We start from the raw sequence: 27,605 nt of genomic DNA, 5'->3' as shown, positions 1-27,605 counted from the left end.
GGCTACTCATGGCTAGCTAGCCAAGCAAGCATGCTACTATCCCAATACAAGTCCTCCTCACACTCTTTCGCTCCCATAAAGTGTTTCTGCTGGATGTGTATGCTTTAAGATCAGAATATAGAGAACTAATTGTTGCCAGCAAAACACTACTGACTTTAGAGTTTCTAAACCCAGCAGAGTTCTTTTTTGGTAGCAATAAAATAGTGAACTAAGCTGGGTTAGTTGGCAGATACACACACAGCATCTCTCTCCCTCAGGTTCTGTGTATGCTTCTGCAGCAGACCTACCCGTTAGCCCGCTACTGCAGTTGAAACACAGACATACAAACCCATTGAGAATGGGGGCTTTTCAGAAATGTGAAATGTTTGTAACTTTCAAAGTGAATTCAAACTACACAAATTTCAAATTGAGTAATTATTGGAATGGTTACCTGCATTAATTTTGTCTTATTAAAAAGCAGGTCCTTAAATTTAGCTATACATGAGTTTATAAGGTAACAAATCAAAGTTGTAAGTGGAATCTCAAAAGAACAGTACATGTTTTCTTTAACAGCTTTTTGATAGACAGAATAATAATGACTAAACTATAGCTCACAACACTTCTTGAATTCTCAAAAATGAAAATAATACAAATTGTAGGTTAAGGTTAAAAAGACTATAGCCTGTGTGTTGATTACAAGGAAACTGAAAGCTTTTAACCAGAAGAAGAGTGCTAGAAGGATGCACAGGACAAATTGCAAGTTCAAAGCAAGCTGGGGATGGTTCTTGCAGTGTTATGAAAGATATGCATCATGTTGCTGATATGCATCATGATAGTGCTGAAAGCAGAGCATTAGTCGGCAGAAGAGAAGGTGGCTTATGTCACCCAATTACTTAAACTGCTTCTCGCACTGTTAATTAATAAATGCATCTATTAATGTGCTCCGGAATTCCTTTAGAACGCATGTTTTATTGTGGGCAAGGAATTGCTCGTTTTATTTTCATTATGCCACTCTTTCAGAGCTTTTTGGTCTGAATCACAAAACTTATTTGATGTTGTAACATGGAATTTCCATGACTTACTCATGGGGCCACTGCAAAAACATTCAAATTCACCATCCTTTTACCTCTGGGAGCACACTTTTCTGGGACGGTGGACAGCAATCCAACGGCAAAGCCAAAGGTATGCATTAGTTTTGCACAGCTACTATCAAATGGAGGAATACTGGGTTATTAAACAACATGACAAATGTGATGTTACATTCACTGTACCGAACTGAGCAGATAGCATTACATATACAGTCAAGTCCAGTCCATAATGTTTGGGACAAAGACACATTTTGTTTTCTTGATTTGACTACGTACTCCACAATTTAATATTTGCAATCAAACAATTCAAATGTAGCCTAGTTAAAGAGAAGATTCTCAGCTTTTATTAAAGAGTATTTTTATATTTTGGTTTCACCATTCAGAAATTACAGCACTTTTTATACACAGTCCCCCCATTTCAGGGCACCATTATGTTTGGGACAACTGGTATTTGGTTGGGTGTGGTCAATCGTTTCCTTAGTGCAGATATATGCGCTTTCAGTATGTAGGCCTAGTCTCAATTCTAATTCTGATTGCCTTTGGAGTCTGTTGTTGGCATCTGTCAACATGAGGACCACAGTTTTGCCAATGAAAGTCAAGGCAGCCATTATGAGGCTGAGAAATAAGAACACTCATAGACATAGGCCAAACCTTAGGCTTACAAAAATCAACTGTTCTCATCATTAAGAAGAAAGAGAGCACTGGTGAGCTCTGTAATCGCAAAGGGCCAGGTAGGCCAAAGAACACTTTAACAGTAACTGTTTATGACCAAAGAATTCTCACCACGAGGAAAAACAATCCCCAAACACCTGTCTGGCAGATTAGAAATGCTCTTCAGAAGGCAGGAATGGATGTGTCAACAGAACACATCACAACCCGAACCACAGAGGCTACACAGCAAGATACAAACCACTAATTACAACAGGATGGCCAAATTACAGTTTGCAAAGAAGTACTGTATCTACAAGAGCCAGCATAGTTCTGGGAAAAGGTCTTGTGGACAGATGAGACCAAGATTCACTTGTATCAGAGTGATGGCAAGAGCAAAGTGTGGAGGCTAACAAAAACTGCCCAAGATTCAAAGCACCCCCCTCGTATTATGGTTTGGGCATGTACGGCACATCATCCAAAACTTAAGGCAACTAGCCCCAAAAACAAGCAGGAGCTAAAGATGGCTGCAGTGCAGGCCTGGCAGAACATCACCAAAGAATATATTCAGCACCTGATGATGTCTATGGGTCACAGACTTCAAGCAGTCATTGCATGCAAAGCATGATATGTGACAAAATCTAAACTTGACTACTTTCATTTACATAACATTAATATGTCCCAAACATTACAGTACCCTGAAATGGGGGGCTATGCATAAAAAGTGCTGACATTTCTACATGGTGAAACATGAATAAAAATATCCTTCATGAAAAGCCGAGAATGCACATTTTAACCACACGTGAATTGTAGCACAAACCAAGAAAAAAAAAGTTTTGTCCCAAACATTATGATGTCCATGTAGGCCTATGTTAAATGCCATTGGACCAGACATTCTTCTAACTGAATTAGTAACTGATCTGGTCACCTACACAGAAAGTGCTAACAAAATGTTTATGTCTTGTGTTGCTGTTTAAGCTGTTTCTCTGGTGACCGACAAAGCTTTTACTGTAGATTAAATGACATGACACCCTTTTGTCTTGTATATCTCTATGGACTACAGCTCAGTGAAAATGGAAGCTGTAGTAGGATGCTCAATTTCTTTCTTTTTGAATGCATATGATGTTGTACAGGGCAGCTCATGGCAGCTCCTACTCTTCTGTAATGTACACAAATGATAGAAGCCCACACCCCCAACTTCATCAGTGCCTTGATAAATACTTCATGCAATAGACTTTGAAATTTTAAAAATGTATTTCAAAAGTACTTGTGTGAACATTTTTTAAAGCTACTTTTAACCCTAATGAAATAGTTTCCTAGAGGAGGAAATATAAATTGCTACATGTAAATTTTCAACAAAGCAACAGTATTTCTACTCCAGTAGGATTTTTCAGTACTCTTTCCACCACAGCATTTGGCACTAGCTTACAAATTGCACTCAGCATAAAAATTTCACTCACTTGCCAGAAACATCCTACGAGCCAACGTTAGACATTAGAAATTAGATAGATATCCCAGTTATCTATCTTTTCTGTACTTGAAAAACAAGTTACACTATAGCTACAGCAACGATGTCGAGGGCCACACACATTTTTTTACAATTTAGGTGCCTTCATAGCACAGTTGTGTTGTTGGGGTGCATTGCATGCTGCAATGGGAGAGGGAGACAAGTATAGTGTGCAAGGTCCAGTCCTTTGTTCCTCCCAGCCTGGCACGTGCACACATAAGGTTCTAATGTTTGCTGGGCCACCAGAGCATTTGCCCCTCAGGAGCAAAAGTGCCAATTTGTTCACTCATTGCCTGCTGCTGCCCCACCCTTGCCTTTCTTCCAATCCTGTTCTTGCCCCATAAGTGCACATGTAATGTGAAAAGCAAGTAAATAACACCACTCCTAAATTAAAAATTTAGACTATGCATTATAACAATATCTTCCCTGGGTTCAACCACAGTTAGTTACGCAATTCACACCACAGTCACTAGTGCTGAATCCTGCACGCATTGAGCATGCATTGCAGCTGTAGCCAATATTTAGTCCAATTTACGACAACAGCGATGATTGAGAATAAATTCCTTCCCCGGGTTGGCTTAAGATAGACAACTGAAGATGTGATAGTGCTGCTGTAAATAATGTACTTATTCAATAAAGCACTGACACATTTACAATCAGGGCCAATTATGAACCATGAACCAACAATGCTGTCATGATGGGAATTTTTTTTTTTTTTTCATATAGCCCTTATGTCTTAATTTCTACAGAAGTGAACCTGCATAGAAAATGAAAGCAAGTCATCTTACAGTTTTGCACTACTGTAATTTTTGCAGTTATAGCATATGATGCATGCTTTCCATTGAAATGAAATTGTTTCCGAGTTAATCAGCATATGGATAGCTGTAGAAAAATCTTTAATCTCTTTTAAAAAGGTGATCATCTATACATGGAAATGTTTTATGAAATATCATAGCCTAATGAAAAATCTGTATTGTTCTTTTGATGTAATCCAGGGGTCAAAGACGTTTTTACATTTTTACGTACAAGCGCGCTAAATTCAGTGAAAATCAGGCAAATATTCTAGGGGAAGTATAAAAAAGTTTTTTTTTATTTTATTCTAAATGGTGAAAAATACAATACGGAGAACATTTTTGGTTCCATGAGGTTATCTGTTCACGATAAGGAGGAAAGTATGTGGAAAAATTTGGCATGTACGTGAACCAGGATGGGCATAATAATTTTTTGTTGCAAATTTTCAGGTAGTGCTGCAGTGCCACCTAGACTGATAGTGGCACAATATTTAGAGGCTGGATTTAAAGGTGGTATGGTCAAATATCATTTTTCACAATATATGCATATTCATATAGGCTATTATCTTTAAGAATCGTGGACTGAGGGGGATGTGCTTCTCACGATTCTCGGAAGAGAAGTCCCTGTCAAATTTCATACAATTTGGCCCGATGGAGCCTATGCAAATCAATATTTTGCAAAAACCACCCTCTATAGGCCATATGCCATGGAAACACTGCAAGCTTGTCCATGCTCGTCCACAACATAGCTATCTATCACCTCCTGAAGTATTGTTCCAATTGACAGAAATTTGTGGCCATACGCATATTTTGGCCACGGTTTTACTGAATTTTAATCACAGCCCTATGGCCATCTTTGGACATATCAAAATTGCATTCATAATACAGTTGGTGACAATTTGGTAAGAATTAGACAAACATTGTAGGAGAAGTTTGTAAAAGTTGAAAAAATGGCAGAAAAACCAACAGAATGGACTGTATGGGTTTTACGAGCAAATTTGCACAGGATGAGGTACACGTGGAAATTTGGTTCATGTAAGCAAAACATGGCCATAATAATGTTGCAATGTTGCAGTATCAGTTGCATGTATGTTGTGCATAATGCACTGGCAGTCAGACCAGACATATGCCTGCCAAATTTTCCCAAGTTTTTGAACATGGGAAAGGGGTGAAAATGCAAAAATCAATACATAGCCTACTACATACAATCCTACATACTCTTAATGATTGGCCCATTAATAAGTTCTAAACAATGTATACGTTTTAAACAAATTCCATTGACAAGGGAGCGATATAATTTCAAATCCACGTGCCATGATATTTTGCTATGTTAGGGAAATTTGACAAAGTAAGAAAACTTGACACCATAGCAGTTTTTGAAGGACGCACATAAAGGCTGCATCGCATATCGAAAGGGTACACTTCATTTCAGAATAAAACACACAGCCTGTGTGGTCAAATTCTGATATTTTGTCAAGAAAGCATCCAAAAGATACAGATAAGGATAAAAAGGAACACACAGCTCCCAGATAGGTAGGTATCAAATACAGAACCTATGCTTTCCATCTCAAAAGGTTCTTAAAGTCTGCAGTCTCTCTGACCGTTTTAATCATTTCCAAGTGTCAACTGTTACCTTATCCATTAAAAGCAATGTATCTTATTGAATGTCTAGTAAACCACTTTCCACATGATGACTTGGTAATGACGTTATGATGGTTTCCTTCCAAGGATAAACCCTCTCAGTCCTTGAATATACACAGTGTAAAATGTAATCAGACCAACGTGACACCAAAGAAAAGTGCGATCTCAGCTGCAGTGTTCTACTGATGTGCTAACTTCTCTGTGCCATGCTATAAATGGAGCTCATATACCTTTTGAGTCCTCAAAATGCATCAGCTGGATCAGCCAATTCAGAGAACTGTCCTGGCAAGGAGAGCGGATGAGTTAAGAAAGCCCTCATGATATGGTGCAGGCTTCACATGGGAGCACAACCCCAAGCTTCCTGCCGGCTGCCCAACAAGGGAGTGACATGGACTAAAGATCGTACTGGGATATTTCTATAGCCTTAAAGTGACACTGATACTGATACTTTTCTTTCTTTCAATCGTGCTTATGTGCTATATCACAAAGTGGGGTGATTCAGACATCAAACATGACATGAAATAAAAGCAACTAAAGGAAAAATATTTTTGTTGCAGCACACCAACAGAACACTTTACTTCGAAGCAGCTGAAAATATCACGCATGCTAGCACTAATGCTACCAGTAGGCTATTCCAGATTCCTGAATTTAGCATCTTCATATGCACAAAGCCACATCTTCAAAGCCATGCTGTGCATACATTTAAACTGGTTTACTGTATATAAATGGCACATTGCCCACCAAAAGTGCACCACAAAGCCAATGCTTATCCCAGCTAAGTGATGCTGTCACTACAGCCACAAGATACAAACTCTACAGAAGTAAGGCTCAAATTCCAATCCATAAATCATATCCATAACTCAAACTCTCACCCTAGTCATTGACCTGGCCACAAAGACAGTGTGTCAGTGCACATAAAGAGCAGCCTTGGCATGTTCTGCAGAGACAACAGATGTGACTACTAAAGGTGACCTGTTTGCAACCTGCAATAAATTTGGCCACCTCAATTTGTTCACTTGGTTTTCATGTCAGAGGAGCCTGTCCAACAGTTAGCAAACATATGTGAGTAAATCTTTTGCATGTCGCGTTTATTTTTCTAAGGTCAAGGTTCTACCAAATTACCTTTTTAAAGAAACCAAACACAACAAAAGGCTTGTGGAAATGCAGTGTGTTCTTCTGTGTCAGTCAAACAAATATACTGAAAGTGTTTCATCGCATTTTACACTGAGAATCTTTACTTTGAATCACTGTGGTTTATTTCATTAGGTGGAGCTCATTCCACACTACCATGGACACTTTTCCTGAAACTGGGGAAACGGGGAGTCATTTCATTCAAATACTTATCTGAGGGTAAAAGTCACTTTTGGAAGCTCACAGCCTGACCAAAAACTATGGTGAGTGTTCCTTCCTTTCAATATTCAAATAAAGTTGGACCATACCATTCTGCACAAAGCTGCCATTTAGTGCTCAGAAAACATAAAATATGGTTTACTCTACAGGTGTAAGTCAAGAAATTATGCACCATATAATTCAGAACTTGCCCTTGTTCCAACGGTAAGCACCCTATAACAAATTATACATGATTTATTTAAATATTTTATTTAAAACTGGCACACCACCAAATCATACCTTTGAGATGGCCTTGTTTAAATTTCCCCTCCAGTGGTTGTTTTTCAATGACATATGATCTACAGCAATATTCCTCTTGCAATTATTCATTAAACTAATAAAATAATGGCTTAATTTAAAACATATCCCACCATGTAAATTCAAGATGGACTGAGTGTTGCCTCATCCATGAATATTTATTTAATCCATGATGAATGACATTTTTGCAAAACCTTCTTTTACACAGTTACACAGTCAATTTTAGCCTATGCAATCTCACTGCAGGCCCATGGCTAGTAGCTAAAAAGACGTTGGCGTAGCCTTTCAGACAATTCTGTCTGCTAGTCAAACTATAACATGGTTGGATTACAATCCGCTGAACTACCAGGGATCTGTATCAGCAATGCTAATGTCTGTTCCCTACCTAACCAGTTAACAACTGGCTACCTACAGTGCATTGAAAAGTTATTTCCTCTATTACTGCATATTTGTCGCATTGAATGGTTACACATATTTAGACAAAATACAATATTTTTTAGTGCATTTATTTAATGATCAAGTTGTCAAACACCTATATTACCCAAGTGATAAAAGTAATTGCTCCTTAAACTTGCTGTATCACTTTAGCAGCAATAACTGCAACCAAATGCTTCCTATAATTTATCATCAGTCTTTGTCTGTGGAGGAATTTGAGCCCACTCTTCTTTGCAGAACTGCTTTAACTCAGACAAATTGGTAGGTTTTTGAGAATGAACAGCTTGTTTCAGGTCCTACCACAGCATGTATACTGGGTTCAAGTCAAGACTTTGACTAGGCCACTCCAAAGCATTAAATCTGTTTCCTTTCAGCCACTGAGATGTGGACTTGCTTTTGTGTTTCGGATCACTGCCTTGCTGCATAACCCAATTAGGCTTCAGCTCATGGACAGATGACCAAAAATTCTCCTAAAGAATTTTCCAGTACAGAGCAGAATTCATGGTTCCTTCAATAACGATATCCATGTCCTGAGGCAGCAAAGCATCCCCACACCATCTACATTTTAACACTACATTTTAATGTTGGTATGATGTTCTTAATGTGAAATGCTGCATTTTCTTTACACCAGACATAATCGGACCTGTTGTGTTCCAAAGTTCCACTTTTGACTCATCTGTATATAGAAATTGATCCCAAAAGGCTTGGGCATCATCCAGGTGCTTTCTTTTTTACAAATGTGAGATGTGCACTGATGTTTCTCTTGGTTAGTAGTGGTTTCCACCTTGTCACTTTTTTCCAGTCTCTTTTTATGGTGGAATCATGAACAATAACCTTAAATGAGGCTACAGAGGCCTCATTTAATCTTTGGATGTTCTTCTGGGATAAGTTATTGCTGTGGTCACTCCTGGGATGGTTCACCACTATTCCAGGGGGTCTCCATTGGGAGATCATGGCTCTCACTGTGGTTCAGTGGAGTCTCAGAGCCTTAGAAATGGCTTTGTAACCCTTTCCAGACTGATATATTTCAACAGGTGATTTACAGCCTATACTTTGTTTCTATTTGACCAACGTTGATCATTTAAATTGCAAACTGCAAGCCACCTCAGAAAAGGCATGCATCTCCCTCAACGTCCCATTTTGAAAGCAGAAATTTCTGAAATAAGTTTCAAATTATTGTAGCAAATTACTTAGCTCTAATCCACAGAAACCACAGCAGCCACAAACATCCTTTGTTGTTGGCTGTGACACTTAGCATAATCACTCCAAGTCCATGTACATGTAGCAAGTTTATCCAAATAAACACAAGATGCTGTGCTACAAAATCTGTGGAAATCAAGTCATGTCACTATTTGAAAATGGAGATTAAACATTTAATGATAGCTGACTAGCTTTTTAACCGTTAAAGTCGCACCGGCCCTTATTCGGGCCAGTGTGGGTTAATTTGCAATCATTCTGTTTTTTGCAGTGAGCTTTTCAGTCAATTTCGTAACACAATATACTGGTTTAAAGTGCTAAAACTCACAGTTCGATCTCTATAAACTTCACAATGCCAATATTTTAGCTACAACAGTTCCACATTTTGTAAAAATGTGAGAAGGCAAGACAGGCTTGGAGGGTCCTCCTCACACCTTCTGTGCATTTTGGATATCCACAAGACCTCAAAAATCACAGTAACATCAGTATCCTTACCATGGCAAACAAAATTCATAGCATTTCTTACTCCCAAAAAGGTGTTAACTTGGAGAAACTTCGATAGAATATTCTTTGTTTACTTATCAGTTCTCAGGAAGAATTATCATTGTGTCACCATCGCATACAACCTGACAGTGCAGTGCACATAAGACATTTTACCATCTCCAGTTAATAAACAATATCTAGAACAAGATGATCCCACCTTCAAGGTTCTCTGACCAATGCTGGTCAAGCAATAGCCTACCTGCCGTGCGCAAGCAACAACTGGACTTGAAGAGCATAATCACTCCCCAGTACACAGCCAGCCAATGGTGCACAATTATATTGATGACTGATAAGAATTTTAGCCAATTAAATTACATTTATAACAGACTATAGGTTGTTAGACTTTAATAAAATGACAAACCATAAAATGTTCAGTATGCATGCTGAGAACATTATGCATGGGCAAAATAGCTCTTGAGACTTTGAAGTTTATACCCAATATATTATTGTTTTACAACAAAATGTTCGCTATCTCTAAGTCTAAACAGAAGACACAGCATTTGGAAGCCTTGGATGAAATCACTTGTCTGAGTGAATATTTCAAGCTATTGTTCAGTGGGACACTGGAAAACTAGCTAGGCCTTTTGCTTAGTCTTTAAGAACAGTTTCAGGAAAGCAGATCATCTGATGTCATAATTAGATATAGGCTAATGGATTCTCCATGGATTTTAAATGTTCAGGTTGAGTTGGAATGCTATTGACAAAACATAAGAGAGCTACTTGTCATTAACTCTGAATTCAAAATAAAGTGTATTAAAGCATTTGATGCAGTTTCTTTGTTGCTCACCCACGTAAACTGAAGACAGGCAGTTTTTAGCAAGGAAGAGTAGGCCTATGTTTTCCATGACATTTACCATTGGCAAGTATGGAATTTACCCAAAGACAGTACCCTATGTATTAAACATATTCACTAACACAATTCAAAAACATTGAATACAGTGAATATTATGTTTTTTAAATGACTTGTTTAATATACACTACATCTCCAAAAGTATGTGGACACCACACATCCAACATCTCATCCAAAATTATGGGCATTAATATGGTCCACCCTTTGCAGGTATAACCTCCACTCTTCTGGGAGGCATTATACTACACGTTGGAGCACTGCTGCAGGGATTTGGCTCCATTCAGCCAGAAGAACATTAGTGAGATCGGGCACTGATTAGCCAATTAGGCTTGGCTCGCAGTTGGCTTTCCAAGTAATCCCAAAGGTGGGATCCCAAAAGGCAGGCCAGAAAAGTTCTTCCACACCATTTCTACATGAACCTCGCTGTGTGCCCAAGGGCACTGTCATGCTGAAACAGGAAAGGGCCTTCCCCAAACTGTCGGGGAAGCACAGAATCATCTAGAATTTGATTTTATGCTGTAGCGTTAAGATTTTCCTTCAGTGGAACAAAAAGGCCTAGCCCAAACCATGAAAAACAGCCCCGGACCAACGGGTATCCAGATCATTTTGGTCATATAGTCCATCTGAAATTGAATTCAATCATATTCCACTTATTCGAAAGCAAATTTAAATTCCACACCATTAACATATAATTCTATATTCTAATATTTGTTCAGGTCTAAATCAATTGTGTTTTGGTGCATTTTAATTCAATTCCGAATAGCCACAGGAGGCTTGCTGGATGTGTGCTTTAGTCATGTCTCCAGTTCCTGTACTTCTATTCCCTCCAGCTTTGGGGCTTACAGCCCTGAATGGAAATCCAGCTGAAATATTTTGTGGTGCCTGCTGAACCCACACCACACCACCTCCCAATATTTCCAATATTCACTTTTTTTCCTACTTCCAGACAACTGCTGTATCTCTTCTATCTACTTCCTGACAACCCTGCAACATAATCTGAAATGCAAATAAAAAGTTGAGAAAGGCTTGTCAGGAAGTACTCCACCCTTAACTTCAACTGAAACGAGTCTGACATACATAAGGGTAGTACACAGTCAAGTATATTATTAGTATTATTATTCACTATTTTCTAACTCGGCCAAACATCGGCAAATTTATGTTGGTACACAGACAGTACAGACCACGTGCAACCTGAAAAAAAGAAACAGCATGAGCTGGTTATTATGGGGTGCTATATAATCATTTTTGCCCGCCATTTTGAATTTTTTTTTAAATACTTTCAAAAGGCAGCTTCTCATAAACTGTAAGTGTTGTCAATGAATGTGTCTGAATGTAGTTGCCAATAAAAAATAAGCAATTTGGCAAAGAATGAATGTAATATTTTGAAGTTCTTAATTCTGTCTGTAACTTTCAATATACTGCCAGTTGAAGTCTGAAAGGTGTATCTGTCTGAAATTTGTAATATTCATCGAAACCAAATAGTGCTCCAAGTCTGAAGCTGGTAGCATCAAAGATGACAAAAAAGCAGCCAGGTCAAATTGTGGCTGGGATCTGTACATTGCTCACAGAATTTTCACCCTCAGTGCCTCTGTGGCATTTGTCCTGGAATTGTGAAACTTGACATGTAAGTTTGTCTCCTTATACTTTTTTTTTGCCCAAAACATGTAAGAAGCCCCACCAAGGGGGCCCCAAACCTTAGGTTGGGAACCACTGTCATATAACGTCTGAGAGTCAAACACTCACCCCTGTCACAGTGGGATAACAGTTTAATTGTTTAAATATCATTATAGTGAAGAATTTTCCACTAGGACAAAAAAGGTCATGTATTTTTTCCCCAACATTTTGGCTACTTTCGGCATTGCAGTGTAACCCAGCTCATTGCTGCTATTATTATTATTGTTATTATTATTATAATAATTATTATCATCATTATTATAACATATCAACATATCTAATTAATGCTGAGCCATGAAAAATCCTCTGAATGTCCATTCTTAATAGGCATCTATAACTATATGTCATCCGGTCCACATAACTATCGCAAAACTGCCAGCAAAATTCATTCTCCAGGATCAAGATATTCAACCTTGCCTTTCTACATGTAAAATAAGTGGGTTGGCAATTATTTTTTGTTTTATTGAGATATGTTAAATAGGTGAAGCATAAAATGCTGCACATGGGACAGAGACATCTATTAAATTTAATGAAGGTCAAACCCAAAGGAATCTTGGTTTTCAGTCAATGGAGATCAAAGTAAGATGCTTGGGATAAGACATGCTTTATCAATGCTTAATTTGACTGCTACACTTTCATAGATCGTAGACCAATGAGAACTACATTACTGACATCCCTTGTCATTCCTAGGAATCCCACAAAACACCAATAATTCAGTAAATTATGCAAGCGATAGGACTGACTGCTTAAATAACTTTTCAATACTACAAGACTTTTCTCACAGTTCATGTCCCATGCAAAACATGCATTAAATACTATTTCATTGAATCACAATGAATACGTGAATCAGAATACTTAATGTTAAAAAAGCATTTTATGTGACATCTGTTTTTCTCTTTAATTACTACTATCTATCAATCAACCTTCTTATACCTTTCACACTTGACACCAGATTTTACAAAAATCGGGCCACATTGACATTCAACATCATAAAAAATAAAAAATAAACTTTGACAAACGGACAGCCTGAATGGAAGAATAACAACAAATTATAACAACCAACGTGGGAATAAAACCATAAAATCCACCGCTGTACATTCCTTGTTAACGTTAGCTTTGTCGGCATGATCAAAGCCCTTTTGGCAAGACTAACGCCTCTTGATTTTCCAATTGTCGGATAAACTAGATTTATAAAAATTGATAGGGGGACTAAATCCTATGTTAAGTAAACAACAAAAATTTGAGCAATATTGGACCTTAACTCCCATCTCGGGTTCATGACATTCAACAGAGTATAAGTTTGTATTTAAACTGTTTCGCCTAAACTGACTATTTATCAGTGGTGGGAAATGGAATCGATACAGTAAACAGATCACCCACACAGACCGTACCTCGTTTGTCAAGCCCGTGTAGACGCCCCAATAAAACTTACAACCATTTAAAAATCAGCCCAAAATGAAGGTGTAGGCAATGAGGAAATAAATTGCCGGGAAACTGTGCCAACCTCCTGTCTTTCCTGCACTCCGGAATGTCTGGTTAAGATAATGCTTATTGAACATACGAAACTCGGTATCCAAATTTCGTTTTCACACAGGACGTAACGCTCTTTAGCCATCTCCGACACCACTTTTAACACGAGGGGATATAACGTAGTTGGCAACAGAAGCTATCAGTGCACCATACAGTAGCCTAATTATATGTTTCATACTAGGAAACGAAATTTCCAGGAAATTTTAACTCAACACAAATCTGATATTGGGGCAGTCAAGCTGTATTGAAACAAAACGCTTTGTACAGTTAACCGCCCGTGATTTTAAGAATCTGTCGCCAAATATTTAATCTCGATGTTTTTTCCTCAGCAGGTGACGGCAGTAAGAGTTACTGTATGTGCAGGGGAAGATTAAATTGGGGCTGAAACATGATTCAGAGGCGTTTTCTTTACGAATGAGCAAGATCATAGGCTACAGTAGCCTACCCACATGCACACTGAAAATAACCAGAATACGGCGAAAGAGAATGGATATGATGTGCACAGCGCTTAAAGCTTACTAACGCTACTGATCAGCTTAGCTCACATAGGGCGTATCACAGGATAGGGATCATTCGTTTCCAAAACAACATGGTTTAGTCTAAACCAAATCTTGCTTCTAGTCTTATCCGTACATAACACAGACATGTAAAATGTCGAAAATTAATTACAATGCAATAGATAATGAATTTTTTTCAAAAAGCGTCTTAAATTTTATCGGCCTTGCGACGACATCGTCTGCATAACGTTAGGCATTTAGAGCAGCCAAATTGGTAGTTAGGCATTTATGATTAAACGTTAAGATCAAGCTGCAATCTACGGGAGCTGGTGTACAGCTAACACTGACGTTAGCTCCTCTTGCAAGATAAAATATTAAAAGTAACTCGACCCACGCTGTTAGGGCAGCAATTCAACAACACGCTTCGCCCACCTAGGCAATCCATTTAGAGAAAACGACAAATAGAACAATTATTTCGACTTTATGAACCAGCAAAATGGATCGATTCTATTCAATTTTTATTCTGTTTTCCGATACCTTTACACACATCGAGTGAGAATCGAGAAAATATGATTCCTAAACTGCTGACAGTTTACTTTTCCGTCTGATATATCAATAACGGAATTTATTCGTGTCGAAATGAGGCGAAAATCCTAGAACTGACAAGACATGTTAAAACGGTGACCTACTTCCGAAGTAGCATGCTCAAGATAATATTCATGCGCTATGCTCGCCAGCCCTGCTGCAGCAGCATGTCATTTTCCACCAAGCCAACGTTCGCCACTGATCGCCAAAAATAAAAATAAAACTACATTTAAAACAGTGATATTTCTACAGATTATATCGGTGTTTAAATCGGCATTATGTAAATCTTATTGTTTAAATTATACTAGTGAGTTAGCCAGATAATCTAGCAAGCTACAAAACGTTAGCGTACAAGCTAATCTAGCAAGTAGCTACTGTAGATAACGTTACCTTCTGAAGAAATGTTTTGCATTCCCCTTGGACGTCGGAATTTCCTCTGCTATGTACAACGCAGTTATCATGTCCAGGATTATTTTTCTGTCTACATTTTCGAAGACGGGGACTTACTGTATGGGGCAAGACCAAAAACTTCGAAAGACGGCAGAACTGATGGGTTTTTAATCAATATTTATGTGAAAGTTCCGTGCAACAGTAAAGCATAGAACGCGGCTCCAGTTCTTCTTCCTGATTTGTCTCCAATCGGAGCTAGTCATGTTTTCATAAAACTTAATAGCAGCCAATTGCAAAGCAGTCGTGTTGCGTTTGACATCGCTATTGTCCAATCAACGCAATCCCTTTTACTTTTCCGTCTTTTTAACGCAAGTTATTGAAGAACACTCACCCTCCTCCAAAAGCTCTTTACTGTTCTGTGAACTGTCTATTCGCTATGAACTTACCGCGACAGCATTGCTTGCGCGCATCATCGTGACCATCACTAATCAACAACCTATTAAAGGAGCCTATAATTAATTGACATGTGTATTCTAAAACAATAGTCTATAATTGACGAGACCTTCTCCATCTCCAAACATTCATCTAACGTTAATTACTCAGTTCGTTATACACGTTAAACACAGACATTTGTCTTTGGGGGCTGCGTCCATTGCCTCACTGTATCTGATAATGTAGCATGTGTTCTGTTCCAACGTTGATACTCTTATTTTTCTATAATATTATTATTATTATTATTATTGTATTATAGCAACAGTAATAATAGTAATAACAATACCAATAATAATTGGCCTAATAATAATAATAATTATTATTATTAGGCCAACAGAAGACAGAAGACTGACTATAAAGTACATCAAAGAAAATAATCAATACGATACATTTACCACACCCAGACAAGCAACAACATAATGCTGATATCATGTACCTGGCTCTGTCACAAAATTAACATTATTTGGGTATACAAATGCCCTACGTCTTAACAGACCTTTCCCATGTTAAAAGAAAAATAATTAATACAGACAATTAGGACACTGATGTTGAGGTTACTGTATAACTGAACGTTGAAGAGAATACTTTCTCATACTTTTATGACTAGATGGGTTTAAGACAAATTTTGAACACATATTTAGTCTCAACATGACATCATTTCATTTTCAATTACCATACAGTAACATGCAATCATATACAGCCTCTGAAATGACCTCTAAAACATCTCAAAAGTTCTTAAGAGGTTTACACACCTCACCTCAGTCACCACAAATGTGTAGCACTCTACCAGGGTGACTGCTCAGCAGCAATTTTGCACCAGAACACTAACCACACACCAGCTAATTTGGAAAGAGAAACTACTGAGCCTCAGGGCAGTCATGGTCTTATGACCATAAATGCATACATGATTCTAAATGACCTCCTGCCCTCATCAACAATATATTGTTCTCTGATCCAGAAGGATACTGAAAAGGAACAAGACTGATCTAAAAGTACATTTTTCACCACCAGTTCTTGGTAGTAGTAGGCCCTATTGGGACAATTTAGGGTGCATTCGTGCCCATTTTGCCCCCAGCACTAGGTAAATGGTGTTAGAAATGGTGTCTTCAAACTTTTACATTCCTTTGAGTTATTTCATATTCAGTGGAAGATCCAGTAAGCACAAACAGGTGTTAATCAAAAATGGTGTACAATGGCATTCAGCCTATGTCGTACTCCCACAACATTGCACAAAACAAACATATAACTATCCAAATAAAAAAACAGAGCAAACATCAAATATGTCATTATTGCAGTTTTACATTCCTCCTTTTACACTTTATAACACTTCTGCTTCTCATGACTGATATTGTCCTTATAATGAATATCGCCCTTCATTTTTCGATTAGTTATTTCATTTTAAATGTCTAACGTTAGAAACAAAGACCTATTTTTTTTAGCGCAAGTCCACATAGTAGTACGTTTCCGGTTTTTTCTTATTATTCGATTTCGTTTCACGGCAAAATCGAAAAAAAGCGAAGCAAAACATTCCCTTAACTTAGCGTTGAAAACGAACAAACTAATGTCTGCTAGCTTTTGTTTGATGCGATATCGGTGTAATAATGAGGTGCATTGTACCCGGTTGTTATAATGCCCCCGTTAAACCTGCCTTGAAAGCACATTTTCATAGTTTTCCACGCGATGCAACTTTGTGCCGGACATGGCTGGATTTAATCAGACACCCCAACATAACAGCCGAAGAAGTTAGCAAACGAGGACTAAGGGTATGCAGCCACTACTTTGAAGGCACCGACTACCAAGGCGACTGTCTGAAGCCTGGAGCTGTACCCACCGTTTTCCCATCCTTGGTCGAACCGTTCAAGGAAGGTACTATGCGGGCTGGCTAAGGCTATCACATCTGTCTGTGATACATAGGATGTCTACAACCAGTTGCCGTTTGTCCTGGGAATAGCCTGTGGTTCCTTAATCTTGGCCCGCTCCTGACTCGCTCTCGCACGATCAGCCTGCAAATTAGCCAGATCTTCTTCTGTGTATTCTAGCTCGAATCAATCGGGCACAACGATCCCATGATCAAAAACAAAATCTCCTTTGTCCTCAGACATTTTCGGTTTCGCTAGCTAGTAGTCATACAACACTATTTCTACCATAGACATATATATGTATATATGTCTATGATTTCTACAACCAACCTAATGTTATTGTCTGCAGGTACGCCCACATCAGAAGTCACGCAATGATATGCATCCTTGAGTTCAACACTAAACTGCCTGGGTCTACGTCCTGCATTTGTAAAGGAAAACAACAAAACAGCGTAAAATATGAACATAATGAAATAACTAATCGAAAATTGAAGGGCGACACATTCATTAGGACAATGTCAGTCCTGTGAAGCAGAAGTGTTATAAAGTGTAATTCCCCTTTAAGTAAGCTCATATCCATTTATACTGCAGCACACAACCCAAAAATTGTGTAGTAAAAGTGTATTACTATGTATTAGAGCCTAATCCTAACTCAATATGTGTTTTAAACACCATCTGAATTGTAGACATGTATGTATTTTATTAGATAGCCTTGGGAAAACTAATTATACATTCTAAAACAGTGTTAACCAGAATTTTACAAAAATGTGCAATTTCTAGCATAGCCTACAATAGATTACACTCCTGTGATGCTATAATCGCCCCATTACTGTCAATTCTTCTAATCATCTACTGACTTTCTATCATGCACACACACACACACACACCCACAATCACATAAGCACACGCACACACACACACACTCACACACACCCACACTTGCATATACACACACATACACACACACCTGCATACACACACACTCACCCACCCACATACACAAACACACACACACACACACACACACACACACACTCCTCTGTAAAGACTGAAACATTGGCAGTAACTATCATATCATTGTCACTCTGTCACAGTAGCACATTTGGTTCGGGAAATGCCTGTGACAGCATTCCTGCCGCGATACTTCCTTGTAACTCAGAATTGTGCTGCCCCTGGTACTGCTGCCCTGTCAGGAGGTGAAAGAGCTTCACTGTTCTGCCAGAATGCGCAGCACACAACTTCCCTGTGTGACTGACCTCTGGCCTGGACTCTCTCTGAACCGTCAGATGGCAATTAAGTTATAAATTGCTCCTGACTTTCCAGAGGAAGCAAAGGTAGAACTTTGTTGGCCACAGTTTTTGCCTCAAAGGTTTTGCCAAAAAATATCAAGGGAAAACTGCAGGTAATTTTTATGTCCAAAATTTAATGAATTACATGCTTGGAGTAGAATGTTAGATGACTCAAACAATCCAATATATTGGGCCAACAAGTTGTTTTTTTACAGTGGTTGCTGGCCATGGCATTCCTAATGCCATCTGAGTTGTAATGTAATTGTTTATTTCACCTAAAACATTTAGAGAAAAAAAACAATAACACAGATCACAAGAAATAATTTTTTGATGTATGTATCAGTCACAATTCACCATAAAAACCCAAACCGTAATTTGATTATCAGTAGTCAATTTAAAGGCCACTGTATTTAAAGTGTCCACTAAGCCACACGATAATGATGTATAGGCTACTTACTTTTTAAAATTTACAAACAGGAAACATGAAAATTTACTTTAGATGTATCGTAAACAATTTCTAAACACAAGCACTGGAGGTCTGACACTTATGTCCATTCTGTTTGGATATCCACAACAAGTTCATTACAGATAGGCCACCTACTAAACAGTGGCACCAGTGATTGGTGAAATTGGTGCTGTGATGTTAGATAATAAACACAGTAATAAATCCTCCTGTAGCAGGCAGTAAAAAAAACTTTCTTGGTTTTAGGGAAAAACTAGAAATACTGCCTTGCGATTGTATGACTCCGCCAACCAAGGCAAAAACGTGTATTGTGAGGTCACAGTGACCTTGACCTTTGACCACAAAAATCTACTCAGTTCATCCTTGAGTTCAAGTGGACGTGTGTGCAAAATTTGAAGAAATTCCCTCAAGGCAAAAACATGTTTTGTATTCCCTCAAGGCAAAAACATGTTTTGTGAGGTCACAGTGACCTTGACCTTTGACCACCAAAGTCTACTCAGTTCATCCTTGAGTCCAAGTGGACGTTTGTACAAAATTTGAAGAAATTCCCTCAAGGCGTTCCTGAGTTCGCGAGAATCGGGACGGAGGGACGGAAGGACTGACGGACAGATGGACAACCCGAAAACATAATGCCTCCGGCCACGGCTGTGCCATCGCGGAGGCAGAAAAAAGTTTAAAATCTCAACTGAAAAAAATATGTCTGATTTCATGGCATTTGTTTTCTTTGATTCTATGAAAACTGAACTATTCAACTATATTTGACCATTTTTATTGCATAGTCTCTTTGAAACATAATATTGTTTGCTTCTATGAAGAGTTAAACTTCCTATACCACGCTTTACTGAGCGTATACTTTTTTTTTTTACAAAATTAACTGCATGAATTGTTAATTAACAACTGGTATTTTGCATAATTTTTTCCCCCCATTTTCCATGACATCTTTTCTAAGCATTGGTGCTTGTTTTCTAAACTTTAAAAAATATATATATTTTTCAGAAGGACACTGTAATTATGTCACGTATAGATCTTAGATACTGAGAGAGTAGTCATTACAATGTATGACTACCACTCTTCCAAAATGAGCATTTTCCCATTGTTTCCTATTACATATTTTACTTCAGGTTTTGTACAGTATATAAGCACTACACATAAAGGCCTAGGTGAATTGTGCAGGAATGTATGTCTTACAATTTGGTGGGCTCATACTTTGCCTCAAATCAGAATTCATAATTCTCCATATCTTGCATATAGTCAGAAAGACTTTCCTATACCTTTTAGTCTTCATGGCATGCGTAGCTATTTCTGACATAATGTGGCTTAAGACTGTAAATAATCCCTCAAAACATGAAAAGCATAATAAATAAAAATTAACAACTTGTCAAATTCCAATTGTGGTTGGAACAAAAACCAGCATGTGCAGGGGTCGCCCAGGACAGAGTTTAAGAACCCCTGGTCTATAAGAACACAATGGCACAACAATGCCAAATAATTATTTCTATATCCCACACATTTTTCACAATGAGAAAAGATTGCGCAAAGCAAAATTAGCAGGACATCTGAAAGATTGAATTTCTGCAGTGGCCATAATGTACAACCGCATCTCCGTTATTATGAGTCAACTGCTCAATATATTAGCAACCAGCACTCACAATAGAGTCCATGTTTGGACTTTTTTTTGTAGACTTCTAAGCATTCTAATGAGGTATTGTATGACACAGGCATATACTATACAGCAAGACAACATTTCCACTGAAGAACCATCAAATCAAAATTTGTTGAATTTGACTGCAGTTTTGTGACAACATTCTCCCCACTATTTGCATTCTTACAGCCTTGATAGGTGAGACTTCCGTATGTGGCAACATCCCTTCCCCCAAAAAAGGTTTGATGAGACACGGACGGCTCCTCTTCAGCTGACAGACACCCTTGTCTTCAGTGTAGAGAAGTCGGAAATGATAGAACAGGAAAGCAGATGATGAAGCTCATCATTCATAGCCAAAATGACCCTCTGAGGTAACGGAATGGCCGCTGAGAGTGCTGCCACACAGAGGGTTAGGGTCTGGGGTACCAAAGGCACTTTTTCCATCTAAAGCAGCAGTCACTCTACCTAATCCTAAACTGCCCAAATTTACAGTGTTTGGACAATTCCGCATCCAAGTAGTTAAATTGAATTGTAATAACCATCCCTTCCAAGTAATATTTAGTAAATTCTTTGTGTTATCATTGTGATGTAAAGTGCTTAATACATCAAAAAAAAAAACAGTATTCACATGCCAAGAAATGTAACACTTAAAATGAATTCATAAACTACAATAAGATGCAGATAGCCCTACATTTTAAGGCACCCCTGTAAATAATTTCCATTTCCACAGCACCCCAAAACGACAAAACCTGTTTGCAACACCTTATACACATGTTTTTAAGTGATAAAAAAAACTGGGCACTGAATTAGTGGTACATCTTGTAAATCTGTATTAAAGACAGAAATAGATGAACATGTCAAAATATTAAATCTGTTTCATTCAACAAATTACATTTTTAGAAACTACACATTTAGGTTATTTAGGGCAGTGGCCTCTCCCACAGGAGATCAGGGTTGATGTCTTACCAGATTCCTGCTGTTACCCTTAGTTTTGCTATATTTTAATGCATACAATAACGCATCAAACTGTTTGGCATAAATACAATGAGCTACAGTATAGTGCAGAATTGTTTGTAGGGCAGTTCACAGAAGTCTGCCTCTTATCAGACCCTCAAAGTAAAACTGTTTACTGTGCTGACAGGGAGTCAGCAATTGCGATGACGAGACAGTGCTCAGTTGCAAAACATCCGATTGGATCAGCATTATGTGAACTCTAGGTTCTCCATAAAACAATATAATCATGTTTTGTATTGTTGAAAAACTGATGTCATGGGGAACAAGTTGTTGTCTTTGGTGGTGGGGTGCTGACTAAAGATCTTGATGCCTATGGGTCGGCACCCAGCCATATACAAAGGTTAACCCAGTGTGATATGCTTACAAAGGTAATGCAAGCAGGATCATTGATCTATAATGTGTTGCCATGATTGTGTCTTTATTTGCTTGACTTGGTTTTTTGCTTTGATCATTTTGTATATGGTAAATGGTAAATGGACTGCATTTATATAGCCTTTTTATCCAAAGCGCTTTACAATTGATGCCTCTCATTCGCCAGAGCAGTTAGGGGTTAGGAGTCTTGCTCAAGGACACTTCGACACACCCAGGGTGGGGTTTGAACCGGCAACCCTCCGACTGCCAGACAATCGGTCTTACCTCCTGAGCTATGTCGCCCCTACCATATATATAAGTATATAAGTGGAAATGTGCAGTTGTTTGGGGAGACTCGTCAACACGGTCTCCTGCGCGTATAAGCCATTTACATGTAAAGCCATTTCACCACTCACGTTTTGCACCATTGTATATTGTCATTATTACTAGACACACTGAACAATAAACTGCATTCATTTTTAAACTGACATTCCTCTTCGACTCTTACCATTGTACACCTAGCAGTTTTAAGGTCCTAGCATACACACAGAAGTTAAGATTCACCCCGTTGTCACTCACCTATACACTAGTGTCACAGCAGGATACACAATGGTTTTTATGCAGGCTACACATGCCAAAGACATGTCCGTATCTACCAAGTTAGATAGCAATCAAAAGAGAAAAACGCTACCGGCGGACAGCAGTCTCCGCCATCTATGCATAACTGTTAGCACAGAGGAAAGGTAAAACACTATCTGGAGTCAGATAATCAAGATGACATTTACTGTTCCAGTAGCACCAGGTAAGACTACATGTGTTCCTTCACCATTCAGATCCTTCTGCGGTTTGCGGAGGGGTTTCTTGCAGTTGATGACCGTGATGTGACAAGTTTTGGTTTCTTGCTGTTGTCATGGTTTCAGGTTACAGTGGCTGGGTGTGGCCACCAGGGGAGTACCCTGAGTCCTGATTAGCCTCACCTGTTCGTCGCCTATTTAACCTGTGACGTGACAGGGTTCATCACGTCTGTGTCAATATTACTAAGACCAGAGCCAGGTATTAGGATGGTGGGACAAGTGCTCTGTGTGAGCTATTTGTGTTAGGTTGCTTGTCCGGTATACTCAGCGTGGGTGTTAAGCGCAGTTTAGCGCTCTAGGAAAAGGTTCTTTATTATTTTACAGCTCTGCGAGCTGGGGTATTTGGGACGTTGTCCTGGTCTTGTATTTCTTTTGAGTTTTTCTGAGTTGCACTCAGATTATTTATTTTAGCTGAGTGTTTGTCACTCAGCTGTATTCTCTTTTAAACCCTAAGTCTAAGGGTTTCCCGTTGGAACTTCCAGGACCTTTATTATTTAAGTACCAGTGTTTGGGTTCTCGGTTTAGCGTTTGTCGGAGATCGGCTTTGCTACTATTATTTCTTTGTCTTTTTTTTCCCTTCCCTCTGTTTAGTCCTTCGGGATTTAGGGGCTACTTGTAGTAGCTTGGTGGTACCCTTGTCAGTGTGCTTTTGAACCTCCGAACACTACCCATTCCCCTTTATAGCTGTTGGTGACCCCAACACACCGTTAGGTGTTTCTGAGGGGTTTCAACCAAAACGAGTTCAGCAGGGGGAAGTCAATCTTAATTTTTTTTTCTTCATTAATCAATCAATTATTTCAAGTAATGAAACGGATCAAGTTTCAACAAATGAGCCCTGCAAATAAAGCACATTGTCTCAGTAATTTGCCATGGCTCAGTATTTATTAAGCACAATACAAGATAGCCCATGAATGCAGTTCAACATTTTTGCTATTTGAGAGTTATGATTGCTGTCCAAAGTGCTGGACACACATCATTTCATATTGGCAGGGAAAACGATAGGGTTAACTTGTTGACTGTTGCTAACTTTAGCTTGTTTGTTTTCTTTTTGTGATGTTACAGGGGATGTCGTGCTCAATAGCTACCCACGGCACGTACGCATTGAAAATAGTTACATCCATGAATGTGATGTCGTTTAAACACAAACTTATACATTTAGACTATGTTAATTCAAAAATGCGGGACCTAAAACAAAGATTCAAATTCTCAAATTTAAGTTGGAAAAAATTATAATGATATTCAAATATTTTTGCCAGTCCTGAGGCACCCCTGGATGGTTCTCAAGGCACCCCATGGTGCCATGGCACCCGCTTGATGCGTATCTAGACCGCCTCAGAATTGTGTCTTGTGATTTAGCTGTCATGTATAGATTGCAGTAAGACAACATACAGTGTTGATTGTCTGACAGTTAAAAAACCAGCATGAAAAATGACCCAGGCCTTTACAGTATGGCCGAACTATCTCACAGAAGTATTAGTATGGTATTTAATTATGCTTATGTAATATGCATGTAAATATATGTTACCAAATTTGTATTGTGATTGTCGCTAAGAAAACGAAGAGACATAGTTCGCTATCACCAACCAGTGTGGCATCGGTGCATATAAAAAGATAAGCTCAGAGTCCTGAAAAGATCTCATAAAAAGTATTTCCTGAATACATAAGGTAGAGGAAAAAACAAAAAGATTGCATCAAAAAATAACCCAATGGTCCCATCCTCTTCATAGCATAAACTATACAGGGGTGTTGTAGAGTGTCCCCGGATGAGTGCTTCACTGAACCTCTTGCTCTTAAGCTGATTGGCTCTCAAAGTTCTGAGACTGCAAGACTGTTCATGGAGCTGTGTGAAATGACTTGCAGTTAAGCCACAATCTGTGGTTTGCTAGATGCATCCTATACACACTATAGTTCGGGATTGCAGTCATTTTATTGCAGCTTTGCAACACATCCTGCCCCTCACCATGTCTTCAAAAACTGGTGACAATCACGGTATCATCCTTTCAGTGTTCAAGTCGAGCAGTAGAGGCTTACACCTTTATTTGTACACAGCCAGATTTACGTATGGCAGCAGGTTACCTCAGATCTGATGCAAGATGAGAGGAATCACTGGTGCATCTTGTTAGCTGCTGAATGGGATGTCTTCAAAGAGGCTAGAAGCAGGGCACCACGCCAGGAAAAATGACATGAATTGAAGATGAGTCTTGAAACACACACTGTTGATCTTGTGGTGTGGCACACAGTGGAAAGATTCTCCAGATAGAGGGGTTTTAAGCAGCAGTAACAATTTCCCATTTACAACACCTGTTTTACATCTTTCAGGCAAACCTTTTAAATGATTTGATTTGAGTTGGGCCACGTCTGGCCTCAACAAGAAAGACAGACATTATTTTTCACAGAATTGCAGCAGGTAACCCAATGCACCAAATAGCCTACATGTGAGCAGATAACAATGGCTTGGATGGCTGCAATAACCCACTTTCACACAAAATTTTACACAGGTGCCATTTTGTGTCTGTGAAATGCCTAGGGCTGTCAACATTACGTTCTCAAATTCAATTACGTTCCAATATTGCTTCAAAAAACATAAGTTGGAATATATTCAAATATATTTTACAATTTTAAATGTTGAATTACATGTCCAACTTTTGGGCTGTGTTAATATCCAAAATTATTATCCATTAGGCTATATCCAAAAGACGGTAAACCAATACAATGAGAGACAAAACTACTATAGGTATGCAACATTTTAGTTGAAAAAAAAAAACATTAACATGAACATTCAAGATGGCTTTTAATATCTAGATACAGTATAATTTTATGATCAGGTGCTGACTTAAGTGATACAACAGTAAGCATGCTTGGCAATTTTATGTCGTAACAAAATGGTACCTAAAAACAGATACATACTGAAAAATGGATACAATAAAATTTTCCCCTATTTGAATTATTTTGCCCAAGCATGCATAGATTACTTGCGTACCACTTATGTCAACCCGTTTATAATGCTTTTGATTAAATAGTATTAAGGCACACAATTTGTGAGTAAAAATAATTTCTGTTCCTGATGGATAATTTACGTGCTATTAAAAGTGTGAAGTATACTTTCTTGGACCTCAAGATCAAAATAGTTTTTCCGTTATCCTCCCAAAACATTAGCTTAGAAAAAGAAATGGGCAAAACTAACTTTAACTGGTTAAGCATTTTATGCCAATGTCAGACCTGCAGGTTATTTGCCAAAAACACCAAATGGTCCACTTGTGAAGAGGCCAGTGACAGTCTCCCTTTTATTCACTTAATTCACTATTCACTTTATTTAGCTACTATATTCCCAGTGGAGGAAAAGACGTCGCACCAGGGAAGAAGTGAAAGTGCCCTGTCCATCAAACAGCATAACAATGACCCAATCCAGCGATTTCAGGTTTCAACAGAGGACGCGTTAAAATGCTAGATTTATTTTTGGTTTAACACAACCCAGGTGGAAAGGAAGATGGCTGCAATCAAGCATGCTGAATTTTTTTTCTTTCACATTCGGATATCAATTTTCACGCTCAAATATCTTGTTTTGTTTTTTTGTTTTTTTTACAATTCGAATAGCATCCGAATATCAAACCATAGTTTGACAGCCATTCATAAATCTCATCTCCCGTCATGTGAACACAGAGAGTGGCAACTCAAGAGCTCAGTCTTGCCTCTCCTGCACCAATAGCAACTGTGAATCCACAAACAGCTGACTTTGGTTTTAAAGACTTTTCCCCCGTTTCCTCTACGCAGCCCAGGGAATTTTCCAGCTGTGCCTCTGGGCACTGTTCCAGGTAGGGCCTGATGTGCTGGTGGACTGAGCCATATGAAACACATTATCTTCTTCAAACAAACAGAGGTAGCAATACTCAGAAATGACACGTAAAAGGTAGCGAAGTGGGAATTTGCGGTAAAAAAATGAATTACCTGCAATATTAGAGCTGCAGAGGGGAGCCATTATCTGTGCAGTTTTGTGTAGATCATTTACAGTAGGGCTGAATGATCAATCAAATTCAAATTCAAATTGAGGTTTGAACATGGGCGATATCACCACAGCCACAATTTTGGCTTTTTTACAGTCAATAAAAATTGGAGAGGTGGAGATGCATCTGGTTATAGCAGAGATGCACTTCACTCTGGTCATGTACCCTGCATGGTCTGCAGATGCTGACCAATCAGAAGTGTCCCCTTTGACTATGCATAGACAGGTAAAGCCAGAGTGTCAATCAGAATGTCACTGTCAGAGTGTCAAGTCAATCAGAATGCTGTTGAAGAGGAGAGTGCGAATGATGCACTGACGCCAAAAATTGCTTGCTATTCTAACTTTACTTCCATTATCTATTTTTGTACATGAACTAAAGGCTCACACTGCAGCCAGTAATTATATGGTATTATTAGACAGTGATTGTGTCTGCTTTGTTAGCTAGCTCAAACAATAGGGAAATGGAAACCAGAAGAAAGCAGAAAGCATTTAACTTCCTCCTCAAATAGAATACACCGTCATATCCGCCTAAAATCCAGCAATTCATTTTTGTCCCCTGTCTGGGTCTCTGGTCTTAGTCTCAAGAACCATACATTCTACTACAGTATGATGAAACTTAAACTAAAAGGGACATTCAAT

At 38.6% G+C, this 27,605-nt stretch overlaps 1 protein-coding gene across 5 annotated transcripts in view; it reads right to left on the bottom strand.

The window, feature by feature from the left end:
- bahd1 (bromo adjacent homology domain containing 1) overlaps positions 1–27,605 on the bottom strand; it is an 84,295-nt gene that overhangs the window by 28,928 nt on the left and 27,762 nt on the right. Inside the window, exon 1 of one of the 5 annotated variants that reach the window (XM_035429318.1) lies at positions 15,003–15,398. The exons of 3 other annotated variants lie outside the window; for them this stretch is intronic. In XM_035429318.1, the coding sequence (XP_035285209.1) occupies positions 15,003–15,024 (22 nt within the window). In that variant the 5' untranslated portion in view covers positions 15,025–15,398. Of the gene's footprint in view, positions 1–15,002; positions 15,399–27,605 lie in introns of those variants that run through there. One more of the 5 variants, XM_035429347.1, reaches the window with a different exon arrangement.

This window comes from Anguilla anguilla, chromosome 1 (genome assembly GCF_013347855.1).
Source record: "Anguilla anguilla isolate fAngAng1 chromosome 1, fAngAng1.pri, whole genome shotgun sequence".
In the NCBI taxonomy this organism is placed as follows: domain Eukaryota; kingdom Metazoa; phylum Chordata; class Actinopteri; order Anguilliformes; family Anguillidae; genus Anguilla; species Anguilla anguilla.
This window is presented reverse-complemented; position numbering and strand designations above follow the sequence as displayed.